General features: G+C 36.7%; 4 protein-coding genes across 8 annotated transcripts in view; 2 read left to right on the top strand and 2 right to left on the bottom strand.

The window, feature by feature from the left end:
- Positions 1 to 1,778: 1,778 nt before the first annotated feature.
- Rpp30 (ribonuclease P protein subunit Rpp30) lies at positions 1,779 to 3,350 on the bottom strand. Its single transcript, XM_089592562.1, has 8 exons — positions 3,241 to 3,350; positions 3,039 to 3,150; positions 2,748 to 2,962; positions 2,607 to 2,675; positions 2,342 to 2,542; positions 2,212 to 2,279; positions 2,012 to 2,091; positions 1,779 to 1,941 (listed from the first exon to the last, which is right to left on the bottom strand). Exons 2-8 carry the CDS (start codon positions 3,124 to 3,126, stop codon positions 1,844 to 1,846), a joined length of 819 nt encoding a protein of 272 aa, XP_089448688.1. The 5' UTR covers positions 3,127 to 3,150; positions 3,241 to 3,350; the 3' UTR covers positions 1,779 to 1,843.
- A 917-nt stretch (positions 3,351 to 4,267) lies between these two features.
- On the top strand, positions 4,268 to 8,535 carry Tango6 (transport and golgi organization 6). Of its 3 annotated transcripts, none has more exons than XM_089592561.1 (9): positions 4,268 to 4,580; positions 4,657 to 4,833; positions 4,907 to 5,018; positions 5,096 to 5,324; positions 5,393 to 5,920; positions 5,988 to 7,199; positions 7,271 to 7,475; positions 7,540 to 7,691; positions 7,776 to 8,535. In XM_089592561.1, exons 2-9 carry the CDS (start codon positions 4,788 to 4,790, stop codon positions 8,067 to 8,069), a joined length of 2,778 nt encoding a protein of 925 aa, XP_089448687.1. In that variant the 5' UTR covers positions 4,268 to 4,580; positions 4,657 to 4,787; the 3' UTR covers positions 8,070 to 8,535. The 3 variants fall into 3 exon arrangements, with proteins under 3 accessions (XP_089448687.1, XP_089448686.1, XP_089448685.1); XM_089592560.1 differs by having other exon boundaries at positions 4,653 to 4,833; XM_089592559.1 differs by having other exon boundaries at positions 4,268 to 4,833.
- Rab3GAP1 (RAB3 GTPase activating protein subunit 1) overlaps positions 7,670 to 14,620 on the bottom strand; it is a 29,076-nt gene continuing 22,125 nt past the window's right edge. The window contains exons 6-11 of one of the 2 annotated variants that reach the window (XM_014355523.2): positions 11,015 to 11,072; positions 10,327 to 10,423; positions 9,702 to 10,012; positions 9,173 to 9,598; positions 8,583 to 8,786; positions 7,670 to 8,501 (exon numbers count right to left, since the gene is read on the bottom strand). In XM_014355523.2, the coding sequence (XP_014211009.2) occupies positions 8,277 to 8,501; positions 8,583 to 8,786; positions 9,173 to 9,598; positions 9,702 to 10,012; positions 10,327 to 10,423; positions 11,015 to 11,072 (1,321 nt within the window). In that variant the 3' untranslated portion in view covers positions 7,670 to 8,276. The remainder of the gene's footprint in view (positions 8,502 to 8,582; positions 8,787 to 9,172; positions 9,599 to 9,701; positions 10,013 to 10,326; positions 10,424 to 11,014; positions 11,073 to 14,620) is intronic. The other variant, XM_014355525.2, reaches the window with a different exon arrangement.
- On the top strand, positions 11,667 to 13,678 carry LOC149374581 (uncharacterized). Of its 2 annotated transcripts, XM_089593133.1 has the most exons (4): positions 11,667 to 12,004; positions 12,096 to 12,257; positions 12,336 to 12,472; positions 12,564 to 12,593. In XM_089593133.1, coding segments are annotated over exons 1-4 (441 nt in total). In that variant the 5' UTR covers positions 11,667 to 11,864; the 3' UTR covers positions 12,566 to 12,593. The 2 variants fall into 2 exon arrangements, with proteins under 2 accessions (XP_089449259.1, XP_089449258.1); XM_089593132.1 differs by having other exon boundaries at positions 12,336 to 13,678.

Here is a 14,620-nt window from a genome sequence, read left to right as displayed (position 1 = left end):
GACGTACATGTATGTACACTGTTTAGTACAGACAGTACAGTGATAACACGTCACAAAATCTTCAAGTTATTCAAATAGTAACTATAGCATGTTATACGTGCAATTTAAGTATTAAAATTATTTAATGTTAACACAAGAAGCATCATTTAATTTTCATGATTTTGAGAATTATTACATTTTCAGTGTCATGCTTATTTTTTTTGGTGCTCCTCAGGAACTTCTGGGGGGAACCTGTAAAGGGCCCGGCTGTGAGTTTATTTTTTTTTATAAATTAAAAAAAAAAATAACAAAGTCAGTAACTGCGGCAATTAAAAAAATTTTATATTTAGTCCCAGTGAGCTACACTTTTTTAAATAAAATAATTTTTAATACGTACGTACTTCCTCTCGTCTACATTGTTATTTCTACGAGGAGAATTAAGTACTATTCAATGAGACTCGCTGTTACAATTTTCGGAGGAAAAAAATCAAGTTTTCGGAAAATAAAGAAATAAGTGTAACTTTTGAAGAAAAAAAACGTATGAACGTTTTGCTTGGCCAAAAACTTTATTTTCTATTCGTGTTTTATCGACAACAAGTGTAATTATTTATATTTTATCTTTTAAGAAAAACCGAAAGTCTACTTATAATTATCGATGAATTTTGAAATTTAACTTTATTTTCAACCCGAAAAATTGCTAAGTATATCAAAACTGTTAAAATTTTTAACTCGTTAGAAAATTTTGAAATCAGTAATTATCTCCTAACGCTTTTAACTTGTCGCAAATTAAAGATAAAATGTTTATTTTCGGAATACGGACTCTTAATTTTCTTTTAATTTAATCGTTAAAATTTGTCTCGTCAAATCTATTTTTACGCTCTTTTTTCAGAATATTATTCATAAAATTATACTCATATTGACCAAAAGGCTCGGTGATATTGTGTCTAAGTTTATAATATACGGGAAATTACGTTCAGCCGTAGCAAAAAAATTTTTTTAAATAAAAAAAATAAATAAGTAACTTTAGATTTTTTAATTTGGTACAGTAAACCAAGCTGTGAACATATGCATCATGTTGAATAACGATCGTGAAAATCTCTACGAGACAATTTTTCGTATGGTGTTTAACAATTTTTTCTAACTCAATTATTAATGGAAGGAGTGACACAATCTTACGATTTATGGAAAAGATAGTTAGTTCAGACATGCATTATTGTATAATAATTAAAGGTTTAGACGTATTTTTTGTTTATTCCTATCTTAAATTCAAGGAAACATAAGTTTTTTGGAAAGTTGCCTCGGAAATTGTACTGAGATTTTTAGATGGCCTTTAGCAGAGAATAGCGCGCTACGTGGTTTTAGCTCTCTCGAAGCTCACAAGTAATTATTTGATCCGTTCGAGATGAATCAGCTGAACCCGAATCGGAGTTTCTTAGCTTCACCTTAATGCGAATATACATGAATATTGGAAACGCAGTTCTTTTTGCAGACTTTTATCAATGTGCAGCACTAAATAGTGAAAAAAAATTTTTTTTTACATTTACGTAGAAATTGTACTAATATTATAGCTTAAAATTTTTTTTCAAGATCTAATGATTAGTTATTTTGAAGTTGTATTGTGTTTTTTGTTCTTCTGTATGACTCATCAGGGAATGGTCAGGGTGTGGTTCCCTGACGAGGATTAATGCTCCCATGCAACGGGTAACAAACATTTTTTTGTTTTAACTTTTTGATTGCTCATTAATTTGATCGCTCTATTAGAAGTAATAATATAAAAATATTTATTTCGATTTATGTACAATACATGTAAGAAACGGCAAAATTTTGTAAATGCAAAGATTTGCCTTTTTATCAACAACGAATTTTAGGTTTTTAATTTTTTCCTTTTTTTCGTCTCGCTGTCAGATCGATCAGTCTCACTGCATTGAATTTCAAAGAAAGCTTTTCCAAAACATCGACCTTCTGCAAACTCGATAAGATATTTGAAAAATTTATTTATAAACAAAAATAATAAATACCAGCAACAACGAACCTCCTTTTGCTAACACATGATGAGCTTGTTGAAGTATTGCCATTTTAGCTTTAGATTCATCTAAGCCCAACATCCTTGCTCTGTGAACTAATTGAGGAATTTATGGTGCTCTTATACCATGCAAAGATAATTTTTTTTAAATATTTTATCGAAAAATATAAAAAGAATGTATTGGAAATTAGTAAAATCTAAAAGGATACAAATTGATTACATCATATGGGTTCCTAATTACGGATGGGTCATTAGCTCCACTTGAAATAATTATATTCTGAAAAATAAATAAATTCGCCTTGCAAAAGTTGAAATTGATGTTGATTAACATTTACACACCTTACTTTTACCAAAAGTATAACATAAATGAGAAACGTGAATTGCCAATTTTCTAGTGGAGTTTTTAATCACCGGTGCATATTGTATTTCAAAATGTATTCCTTTTTCTACAGCCTGGAAATAAAGTTTTCTACTCCATTTCAGCCCAGATGAAGTGGAATTTATAAGAATAATATCTGCACCAAGTTGTGAGCAAGCAAACTAAAAGACAAGTGGTCAAATTGAATTAATTAGTGGATGAACATAAAAACTCGTACATGCTTACTTGGAATGCTGCTTGAGTTTTGGGGATAACTGCATATATATTGTATTTTTTTAGCACAGTTAATTGATTCTAAAATTTATCAAATTTCAAATGTAATGATGACCAAGAAGTGTGCAGTAATAAGGAAAATAATACACAAACCATAGAATGAGTTTTAACTGGATCTGAAAAAGAGAAAGTAATCCTACTTAAAATGTTTAATTTTCCCTTAAACAAGTTTTTCAATTCTGATACATCAATCGGTTCAGGGACAGGACAGAAGGTGTCGATTTCAACGGTTTTCTTTTTCTTTTTCTTTTCATTTTCAAATACAGCTTCATCAACATTTTGATTTATTACAACGGTATTATATCCGGCTGGAATTTACAACGATTAACATTATTTGTATATCTACAGATGGGCTCTGACAATACCATCACAAAAAAAACTTACCTTTCTGTAGTCGGAGTAAAATGTCTTTCAAATTATCTGTGTTTCCTGGTGCAGTCACGCACAAATCACAAAATCCCCAATTTTTCATTGGCTTGTAGATTGTAAATATAACCTGTTAAAAAAAAATTGTACTATCAAAACTGTACTTCATATCATGATCTAAATGGTGAATTCAGTTATTGCACGTGTATAATAAACCGACCTGTTGATTAAGTGTAAATAAATACTTTGATTGGGTAAGATATACTTCCCAACAGAAATTTAAATGCCTTTAAAACAATATTCCTTCTGCTATAGCGCGGTGTATATATACACGTGTGGGGCATGCCACCGCACTAAAAGGCCTGTCACCTGTCATCCCTATTGTTGCGGTCCAATAAAAACCAATAAAAAATTCATTGATTTTACCATAGGATTTTTCTATTGGTTTGTTATCGGTATTTGCACCCGTAAATCCAAATAAAATCCGAAATGGTCAAAAATAGATTTTCTATATCATTTATTATAACTAGGACATGATTGAACAAAAATAAATTGACAAATTTATGTCATACCATCCGGATGGTAACACCAAAACGGGGGGACTAAAGTATTTTTTACAAAATTCTAATAAAAATTAATAACTAACTTTTCTTTCAATTTACATATAAAATACTCTAATCCCCCCGTTTTGATGTTACCATCCGGATGGTATGACATAAATTTGTCAATTTATTTTTGTTCAATCATGTCCTAGTTATAATAAATGATATAGAAAATCTATTTTTAACCATTTCGGATTTTATTTGGATTTACGGGTGCAAATACCGATAAGAAACTAATAGAAAAATCCCATTGTAAAATTTTATTGGTTTTTATTGGACCGCAACAACAGGGATCCTTGTCCTTATCCAACACATTGATTGAGATCTAAGATTGAGATGAAGGGCTGCAATGTCTCATGTATGCATTCCGTAAACCAAAATATCATTGTGGGTGCAAAAAAGACACTATACGGAACAGACGAGACAAACTCATTCGAGATTGATAGGACACGTTCGATTATTCGTCGTTCGTTCGCTCTCCATTAGAACCAATGCTTAAAAAATAAATCGTTCGGTGAACCGTACGTTCCTTAAGCATTAGATATAACGGAGAACGAACGTGCGAACGATGAATCGAACCAAACACGTTCTAGGGAGCACGCCTCATGGTAATACAACGTAGTCGGCGCATGCACGGAGGACGTTTGTTACGATTTCGTCAAATTTTATGCATGTACTGGAGCCGTACCATATAACTTTTTTTAGCTTCGCAGGCCTATGTTATAACATAGGCCGATGTACAGAAAATTAGTTATATGGTACGGCCCCGGTCAATCTCGAAAGCGATCACATTTATCAAATAACAAAATAATACCAAAAAATACGGAAACAACGGACTAGTGCAACACAGGAGCGGCGGAATGAAATAACCCAATAAAACAGGAACGTTGGAATGGTATAACCCCACAACCCAATAAAACAGGAACGTTGGAGTGGATAACACAGAAACAACGGAATGGTATGTAGTTTTTGTATCATGCCTCATGTCTCTCTCGCACTCACATGCATGTGCACTGACATTAACTGACAGACAGTATTGAGGATTGCGGTGATTGTGGAACGTCAGTAATCAAATCTATAGATCATCAGTGCACTTGGTGCAGTGCTCACATGTTTACAGAAGTTAAATGTGACTAAAATATAATAGATCAGTTATCAAGTCATCATGGACTGTCATGAAATTTTGGTGCTACTAACCAAATATGAGGATGGTACGGTTTACTGTAAAATTACTATATTTCGAATTAAAGTTGAAAATCTTAAATATCATTCCTATTTTTACAGCAAATGAGGTCACCGAGAACAAACTACAAGAATTCCTAGACATAGCATATTCTGCAATTCCAGCAAGTAATTTATGTGAAATAATAGATAAGAATGATCAAAGTGATACTGGGTAACAATTATTATATTAAAAAAATTGAAAACTTCTAAACAAATATATGATGAGTTGACAATAAATCTCATTTACAGGTGGAAGTATCTTAAACTGCTTTTGTGTACTATTGTAAACCTACTAAAAACTGAGTTAAGTGTTGAAAATCCATTGCTCAGTGTCAATCAGCTCAAAATTCTAAAAACAGCATTTGAAAGTGCAGCATCTATTGGTATTATTCCATCATTGTTCCCAAACATTAAAATTCACATGAGTTCTACTCGCCCTAGGATATTTAAAATAAATTTTGATGACAGTATACTAGAGGTAATTTTTATTTGGTTAAATATTTTTGTTCTAAAGTTTACCATCTCTGATTAAATGTTATTTTTCAGATGCACGAAAAGTTGTCGCATACAGTAAAAATATTTTTACAATGTTTTGAAAATGATACTCTGAGGCCTGTTTTGATACCTCAACTAGATTGCTTGCTGGCGGCACTGCTGCAAATATCACATGCACCATTGGCAAAGCCTGTTGATACTCATAACACAACTTTTGGGGATTTCGAGTCGAAGTTTATAATGACGACAGAACTGTACGACACATTAAAAAAGGAACAAGAATTTTTCCATCAAAAACTACAAGATTTCATTGAAAAATGCCCGCAATCCACGTTGATTAAGGGATTGATGGTGATAATGGGAATAAAAAATAATCCCAAATGGCTCCAGGTAAGCATTCGGAATTATTTAACAAACAGGATTATGCAGCCGAATGGCGTAGGAGCTATAACAGTAGCAATTTGCGATGATGTTTCTGATGTGGGGAAATGTTGGGACAAACTGGATGTTACTGCAAGACTCATTGCCGCATCAGGCGGAAAAGATGCCGAAGCGTATTATAACTCTGTTTGCTCTCAGGTAACGTGGCTTTAAAAAAGTTTTTTTCAAACGTTGAATCAATTTTTAATTATTTATGCTTCAACAGATTGTGAACTTTCTTAATTCAAAAGACAGTAAACAAACAGTGTTTATGACAAACTGTTACATTAAGGCTCTGCATGATCATAATCCAGATATATGTGTAAAAAAAATTATGCGTGTTATAATGGAACCACTTCAAATAACACCTGTTGTCACAACGAAGCAGTCGAACATTATCAAAACTGAGGAAGAAGTTTCCCAATGCATTAAAAACCTGTGCAAATTATTTATCGTGGCTGATGCTGATTTCAAATGCCTGCCGATAGATTTTTTAACAGTAGTTGCTCTGCCGTTATTTTACCTTTATATAAAAACGTATAAAAGTGTTTATGTTCATCGAAGTCACATTCGTCAGTTGATTTTGAAAGTTCTCGAAAGTACATCAACTACAGAAATTTTTTCTGCCTTTTTAAAGCACAAAGATCATAAAAAAAAATATGGTAATATACTTCATTTCCGTTTTGGGGTCAACTGTGAAATCGAAATCACTTCAGAAGATGTATCAATAAATTACGAAGAGTTCGCCGATTGCCTTTTCGATTTGGTTTCAAAAGATAGATCTCTGTCCTTTAAGTTATTCTCCTATTTATTGAAAGTATTACCGAAATTAAGTGATGCTGCACAGAATGTGCAAAAAGGCAAACTATTAGAGACATTGGAAGACATGTATGAAAGGATAGAGAAGCAACTCACGGCTGTAAAATTGTTAACGCTACTGTCCAGTTCCACTTTGGTGCAAGAAGAACAAGTAAAGAATCCTGAACCACTGTTGGAATTCATTAAGTTTTACTTTTGCAAAGTTGCTTCCAGCTCAAAAGATGAGGAATCGTATGAGCAAGATGTCAGTATGTTGTACACGAGTGTAATGTTGATAAAAGTTATACTCACAGATAAGAACGTCACTAAGTCTTGGGAAATATTTGAAGATTTTGTTACTTCAATTAAGAAGCAGTTTGATTTTACGAAAATTCCTCCACACGTAGTTTCGATTTTAGAAGAGGTGGAAACAACAGTTAAGAAGAAGGGCAAGTCCTCCAAGAGTTATTATGATTTATCGTCAGACAAACAGTTGAACGAGTTCGATAAAGCACTAGCTGATCTAGCTGATCCGTTACTTCCAGTCCGTGCTCATGGAATTATATGCCTTACAAAATTGATCGAGAATCGTCACCCTGAAGTAAAAGCAAAAGAAGACTTCCTTCTGTGCTTATTTCAAGTAAATAAATAAGAATTTATCAAATATGATTTTTAGTTGACAATTGTTAACAATTTTATTTCCCTTTTCAGAAAAATCTCGATCACGAGGATTCATTTATTTATCTCGCAGCAGTCAACGGAATTTGTGCCTTGTCTTCCAAGTTTCCGGATAAAGTTATTGAAATATTAATTCAAGAATTCATTGGTCTTACCCAGCAAACTAAGAATCGCGATGTAGCACCCGAAACGCGTGCTAAGCTTGGCGAAATTCTCGTTAAGACAACGAGAGCACTAGGTATAGATTAAATTTTTATTTTATCCCTTAACGATTATCAAAAATGAAATTATACTTTTTTCAGGTGAAATGATACCAAAGTATAAGAGTTTACTGATAAATGGCTTCTTGTGTGGTACCAGAGATCCCGATCCTCTAGTGCGCGCCTCGAGTCTTTCATGTCTCGGTGAACTATGTAAAATGATGGGTTTCAGGCTTGGAAACTTAATAATCGAGGTAAGTTTAACACTATTTACATTTATTCGTGTTCTTGTACGCATAACATAACATAATGATCTAAGAGTATAAACAATTTTCTAGATTCTACACTGCATTGGTTGCATCGTAAAAACGGACAAGGACGACAGTTGTCGACGAGCCGGCGTTCTCGTGGCGACACTTCTGCTTCGAGGACTCGGGAAAGACGCCCTAGTCGAGTTGGGCGAAAACCTCGTCACCCTCTATCGCAGTCTCAAACAATTGCGCGACAACGATAAAGATCCGGTTTTGCAATTACACGCTCAGCTGGCTCTCGAAGAATTTGACGACATAGTGCAGCAATTTTTATTCGCAAAACCGAAACTAGAAAAAACTATATTTTTACTTCCGAGTTGAAAAACTGATTTTTGATTAAAATTGAATTTTAATTCATTAACTTTTACGGTAATTTTTAATTGACACCATTAGCCTTGTTAAATTTCATAAAGCTATTTTTTACTCAAGACCAAAAAATAAATATACAATTGACGATCTACGCGCGTGTCAAGACCCCGCCGTGTTTCTGTACAAAAGTTTCAAGCGCATCAACTAATTCGACGAGCTCTAGTAAAATATGGTATCCTCGGAGAATGCTCCTGCCATGCGAATACCGTCTCTGTGAAGACTGACGTAAAGACGCTGGGGCTGCAACGAGGACGAAGGCGTAGGACGTGGAGCCATCGTTCGAAGAATAAATTCCTTGGCTGAGGGTTCAGGGAACGGCTTGAATTTCGTGTCCAACGACAAAGAGTCCGACTCGGTGCTCATGCTGTTCGTCATGTAAGCGGCCTGTTGATGAAAGAAACATTTTTCGTAATGTAAATCAATAAACGTATTTTTTTTAAAGTAACAGAAATTAGTCACTCTCACCTTTTGAGCATCGGAAAACATTTTCGTGATGCGAGCTCCAATGGCGCCTCTGGGCCCATTTGGGACGGAAACTTCTCTGTTGTGCATCAGCTGGCCTATAAAGGACGTCAGATCCTTATCCCCGTTGCTGTCGGTCAACTTCAATCGCAGCGAATTGAACTGTGCTATCAAACTCTCGATGCTCTCGATTTCGTGAACAATGTCCTGTAACAACATCCATCACCATCATTGCAAACTCCGTGAAAGCAAAAGTGCAAAAAACAAGCGAACCACGTAGCACATCTGCTCTCATTATAATGCAAGATTATGAGAAATTCCGTTGTAAACAATATAAGCTAGATGTCGTAATCCTTGCACCGCGCCTCTGAATAGCCCATGCTAATTATGCTCGTGGAAATTACATCCGCAAGTGCGTATTCATTATTTTGTAACAACAATCGTATTGGGTGTAATTTCAATGATTTGAAATTCAAAACGCGAGAGCTGTTGAATAACGCGCATTGAAAAAAAAAAATGGATCGTGGGATAGAGATAGGAGCCAGGCACAAACAATAGAAAAAAAAAAAAAAAATAAAGTAGGCGTAGATCACCTCGTAGATTTGCATTTTTTGGTGAATCGGTTTCGTGGCGAACTGCAGCCTGTTGTTGATGGTTTGTAAAACACTGGGCAGACTAGTGAGGGCCTCGTACTTTTGCTCGTGCAGGGTGACGAGGGCGGCGTGCGCGAGCACGGGCATGAGCAGCTGGGCGAGCTGACCGAGGCGCCGGGAGCCAAGGTAGTGGAGGGCCTTCTCGGCTTCCCGGGTGTCGTCGAAGAGGCGCTTCTGGCGGTGGGCAGGCACCGGCTGGGCCGACTCCCAGGTGCTCGACCACGGGTTCTTGTCGATGAGCATGCGAGCCGACAGGCGGCCCCTTGCTTGGCCCCACTCGTCCACCTCGCCCTGATCGTCCTCGATCCAGTCTCGCGGCGAGTACCACCGGATAAAATCCTCCAGCTGACCGTTTGGGTTCGCGGCCTGTTGAAACGACCAAAGGTGTGAAATTCCACAATCAAGGGGAATGAAAAAACAAAAAAAGGAAGGATTTTGTCTCGCAATCAAAAAAATCCAAACAACGGACCTTGAACGATTCCATGTCGGAGAGCAGCGATGCGCTCATGAGCCGTGCGCGCATCTCCGAGGCGGTTTTGTCGGTGCCGAGCTGCATCATGACCTGGGCGTCCTCCTCGAGTTGATCCTCGGTCTTTGGCACGGGATCCTGGGTGACCGGTAAGTAGAGCGGCTCGCCGGTCTGGATCAGCCGAAGCGTCGGGTGCTTGGCCAATCTACCGACCGGCCGGTTCCAGGGCAGGTGCTGCTGGTGCGACTGCCTCCTAGCCTCCGCCTCCTCCTCGTTCAGGCACTCGAAGAACTCGTCGTCCTCCGAATCGTCTGAATATACAATTCATCGCGCGCATATTTAATACTCTCCCGACGATTGGCCAACCAACACTGATTATTTTTTAGCGAAAACAAGTCAAAACCACATATTACAACATACCGAGATACTCGCGTATACCTCCCCCCCCCATCTCACGTGTAACTCATACCGATCACACTGAAATTTCGAGCTATATTAGATCTTATACTTTTCGCCCATTGAAAATTGCAATTGAAGTCACACGCAAAAACCTACGCAGCTCGGCAATGAACGGTGAGCATGTGCCCGGACAAACATATAGGGAAAAAGAAGAAAAATCACTCACCGGTGCTCTCTTGCGCCGCGGTTTCCTGGTCCAAGCCCATCTCCCTCCTCTCGCACTCCTCCCTTGCCTTTTTCCGGGCGATGCAGCAGTTTATCATCTATTGTGATGTGCGCGAGGAAAAAAAAAAGAAAAGTTGTCAAGTATTAGCATAAGCGGAGGCGAGCAATTAAATACATGTACAGACGAGAAGCGGAAAAGCGTTGCGAAAGACGAGACGACGCCGGGAGATCGGTATCTCGGATAATAGCTATATATATACTTTATACAAGTTACAAGCTCGCGCGACACATTAGGCGCTCTTTCTTTCTTTCTTTTTTTTTTTGTTCTTCCTTTGCTGCTGCAACGTTTTGTTGTTTTGTATAGGTGTATGGCATGTAGATACATATGCAGCAACAGCAAAAGGAGGAAAGACACGCAAAAGGGATATACATATATATACTGCACGACATGTAAGTAGTATTGTATACTTAACGCTGGCGACGTGAAAACGCATGAAAACGTGAGAAATGGAACAATAAACTCGCCATTGCGCCCCGTAATTATACACGCGTGCGTATATGTATATAAATGCATCCACAGGTACACACTTTGTGAATCTTTTTTTTTTTCCTCTACAATTCTATACTTATAGGTGCACATACATATATGGCTAAGGTAGATTGTTACATTTGACTGTTGCGACGCTCACCTGGAGTTTCTGGTGCAGCAAGCAGGTGCGGACGCAATCTGGGAAGCCAGGACCGATTCTGCAACGATAGCGTTAATTGTGTCGTTAGAAATCAAGCACATGTTATTCTCTCGATTGTTTTAATAATTAAATGCTCCATTTCTTATCTCGAAAATTTATATGATAGGTATTTTATAGACAAATACGCCTATATATAACGTACGGGAATTACGCATATCGTAACAAAATCATCATAGGTATAGGTACATCGATTTATCCCCCGATAGTCCATTACTCCGATTGTCAACAGAAAAACACACGCGTTTTAAATATACCTAAGTATCACAATAAATTTACATGTCCCCAACGCGAGTGAACAATTGAGGAATTATGCGTATAACGCTACAAGTGGGTACATATTATACTTCAGTATATGCGAAACAATTTCGAAATGTCGAATCGCACAAATAAACAGCAAGTGTAATAAACACATAATATTAATCATTATTCAGAAAAAGCTCGTTGTGCGCTCTATACATTCTTCTTCTGCGGTAAATGCAATTATTATAGGGGCGCAGTAAGTGCGTAAGTGGACATCAGGTATTGAGATCGAGCATAAAACAATATGCGCCAGCGCCCATGCCCCATGGTGTCGGTTGAGTGAAACCTGGGGGGAAGCCATACAATAGCATCAAATAGCGTAAAACGTAAAAACATGCGGTAAATTTAATTATTACTTCTGATGGCATTACAGCCGTTCAAACTTTGATAAAGTCAAGCCAGTATGTAAACCTGTTCGTTACGTTTGCTCAACTATTATATACATACATAGCAATACCGAGAGCCGAATCGCTATTAATTTGTACACAAAATGAGTAATCAGTGTTGTTGTGTTAAAACGTGTCGAAATACGGGTCGTAATAGTAAATACAAATTTTTCAAGTTTCCAAGTGGTCGAAGTTACAAGTTGCCGCAAAGAAATCTATGGATTCAAGCTGTCAGGAAAGCAAAGTAAACACACATAACCTTACAAATTAATTTTGTTGTTTATAAAAAAAATTTACGTTGAACAAAAACCTTTCTGTCATTAATTTTTTATTAGCTCTGACCCATTGTGGGTTCCAAAGTCATCACAGACTATTTGTAGCTACCATTTTGTTGGTAACGTCAAAGGAATTGACCAATTAAGTCCAAATTACGTCCCTACTATCTTTTCAAACCAAAAACTTATGAGTTATTCAAGCCACGAGTCAAAAATAAATCGGTATATTATATTTTAAGTATTTATATTGGTAATGAATGTTTGAAATGTAATTATTCATCGGAATCAATTTTCATGTAGGCACAAGCGTTTTTTGAAGAGACGAACACAGATACTCAAGAAAGCTGATGTGAATACTGATGTCAAAAATGTAAGGAATAAGATGCAAGAAACCATATCAACAACAACACAGGATGAGGATGTAATTTACATGAATTGTATAACTGTAATGAAGGTTGATGAAGCCTGTCAAGTAAACATATTTGTTGACGATTCAAGCAGTTGTGTCAATTGTTTTGTTTGCAACAGAATAATTTATGAAGGTGGAATCAACCATGCTGAAATCCAAACTGATTTACCGCGAGAAGGGAAAATCATCTTACACCAAAGTAAAACGAGAGATGACACAAAAAAATTTAGAAGCGCGAGCTGTGGTAAAAAATCAATAGTATCAGTTGACAAGTCAGTAGGTCCCAATATTTCACACAGTGAAGATGAAACGATTCAGTATTTTAATGGCTATGCTTCTATTAAAAATAAAGAGCAACTGAAGGACATGGCCGGTGTTTCCAGGGACACTTTCAATTTTTTACTGAAAATCATGGATAAATATGCTTCTACTGCAAAACATAAAGTCTCATTAAAAAATAGCCTTTTAATTTTTTTGATTATAATGAAGACTGGTTTGACATTTTCAGCGATAAGTTTGTTTTTTGGGGTTCATCAAACAACAATTTCGCATATTTTTTTTTCAATCTTGCACTACTTATTTTCCTGTACAGCAAACATGGTGTTTTGGCCTGACAAAGACATCATTAAGAAAACGATGCCAGCTTGCTTTCATCCGAAGTATAGCAATACAAGAGTCATCATTGACTGTATCGAATTTCAAATAGAAATGCCAGCAGATATGGATGATTGCGTACAAACCTACTCGGATTACATAAATAGTTTCACAGCCAAAGTTTTAATTGGAATCACACCATCTGGCTTCATCTGTTTTAAATCGAAAGTAGCTGGTGGCAAAATGAGTGATTACCAAATTACTGTAGAATCTGGGTTAATAGATTTGCTGGAGAAGAATGATATTGTTTTAGCTGATAAAAGCTTTCCAGATATACAAAAAGCCATGGATGCTAGTGGTGTGAAAATATTAATAATACCACCCTTTCTTGAAAAAAAATCGGAATTTTCAGAAGAAGAAACTATGCAAACTTATATCATTCCTCAAGTTAGGATTCACCTAGAAAATATAATGCATAGATTAAGGTTCTATAATATTTTATCTGAAATTCCTACCTCATTATTTAATTCGCTTGATGAAATAGTGCATATCTGTTGTGTTTTGGTAAATCTACAATCACCCACATTTTCCCAAAATTCAGAGGATTTCCCAAAAAAAACTGAGGATGAATAAATTTTCAACCAACAAATATTATTTACCATTATTTATTTGGCATACATACGTATGTATGATTGAAATATTCTATTAAATAAATATTTTTTTACAAAAATTTATACTTATATTTTTTTCATTGTTTCCACGTCATTACAATTTTTTGAATTGATAACAAATAATTATTTAAAAGTTTTTATTATACGCTTGGTTTTTCATAGGCCTGCAAACTTTGAGAGCGCGCAAAGAGCGTCGTTACACTTTTTTTTTTATGATACGCGGCTAATTGTAAGTACGAGCCCCTGAGAAATCGGCGATTTTTGTTTTTTCACCCAACGTACCCTGGAAAAAAAAAAAAAAAAAAAAAAAAAAAAAAGGAAAATCCTAAGAACTGTATAAACGGGGCATTAATTCGCGGGCGTGATTTTCGAAGCGCGCCCGATACGAAAGTAATGACCTTTACCAGAAAAATTCGCACACAACTTGCGTCACGCCCGAACGGAGAGTAAAGAGAGAGAGAGAGATAATGGGCCATCGCGTGCATATTATATACATTATACCTTACCTACCCCACACGAGGACTTCTTGGACGCTCCGCGCTCGTTGCAGCCCAAGGCCCAAGTTACCGTTCTTCCTCTCTCTCTCCGCGCCCATGTGAACCCATGTGTATAGGTATATATATATACATAAGATCCGTGTCACTGGTACGGCTAGCGGTGCACTTGGCCCGGCATCGGGCTCTCCGCTGGCCCTTGATTTATACACACGTATTTTTTTTTCTCCCCCCCGAGACCCAAGCGTCCGGATAAGGGGAGTGCAGGGAGGGAGGGGCTCTTTAAACGAGTTTCGGGCTGTAGATTGCAATATGCACTCTCTCGCACAATATACATTTATGTGTGCCTGCCCGCAGATATATACGTACACCCAAGAGCTTGACCTATAATGCCTTTTTTTTCGCCACCGTCCAATG

This window comes from Copidosoma floridanum, unplaced genomic scaffold (assembly GCF_036245765.1).
Source record: "Copidosoma floridanum isolate Cflo_tuat_1 unplaced genomic scaffold, Cflo_Japanese_pri ptg000019l, whole genome shotgun sequence".
Taxonomy (NCBI): domain Eukaryota; kingdom Metazoa; phylum Arthropoda; class Insecta; order Hymenoptera; family Encyrtidae; genus Copidosoma; species Copidosoma floridanum.
This window is presented reverse-complemented; position numbering and strand designations above follow the sequence as displayed.

Coding starts and splice junctions, on each gene's coding strand:
- Rpp30 (XM_089592562.1), bottom strand. CDS start 3,126: ATGAAAAATTGGGGATTTTGTGATTTGTGCGTGACTGCACCAGGAAAC. Junction 2,280..2,341: donor ATACTTTTGGTAAAAGTAAG/GTGTGTAAATGT, acceptor TTTATTTTTCAG/AATATAATTATTTCAAGTGG. Junction 2,092..2,211: donor CCATATGATGTAATCAATTT/GTATCCTTTTAG, acceptor ATTAGTTCACAG/AGCAAGGATGTTGGGCTTAG.
- Tango6 (XM_089592561.1), top strand. CDS start 4,788: ATGGACTGTCATGAAATTTTGGTGCTACTAACCAAATATGAGGATG. Junction 5,325..5,392: donor TTGATGACAGTATACTAGAG/GTAATTTTTATT, acceptor GTTATTTTTCAG/ATGCACGAAAAGTTGTCGCA. Junction 5,921..5,987: donor ATAACTCTGTTTGCTCTCAG/GTAACGTGGCTT, acceptor ATGCTTCAACAG/ATTGTGAACTTTCTTAATTC.
- LOC149374581 (XM_089593132.1), top strand. CDS start 11,865: ATGAGTAATCAGTGTTGTTGTGTTAAAACGTGTCGAAATACGGGTCGT. Junction 12,005..12,095: donor CAAGCTGTCAGGAAAGCAAA/GTAAACACACAT, acceptor ATTTTTTATTAG/CTCTGACCCATTGTGGGTTC. Junction 12,258..12,335: donor CACGAGTCAAAAATAAATCG/GTATATTATATT, acceptor ATTTTCATGTAG/GCACAAGCGTTTTTTGAAGA.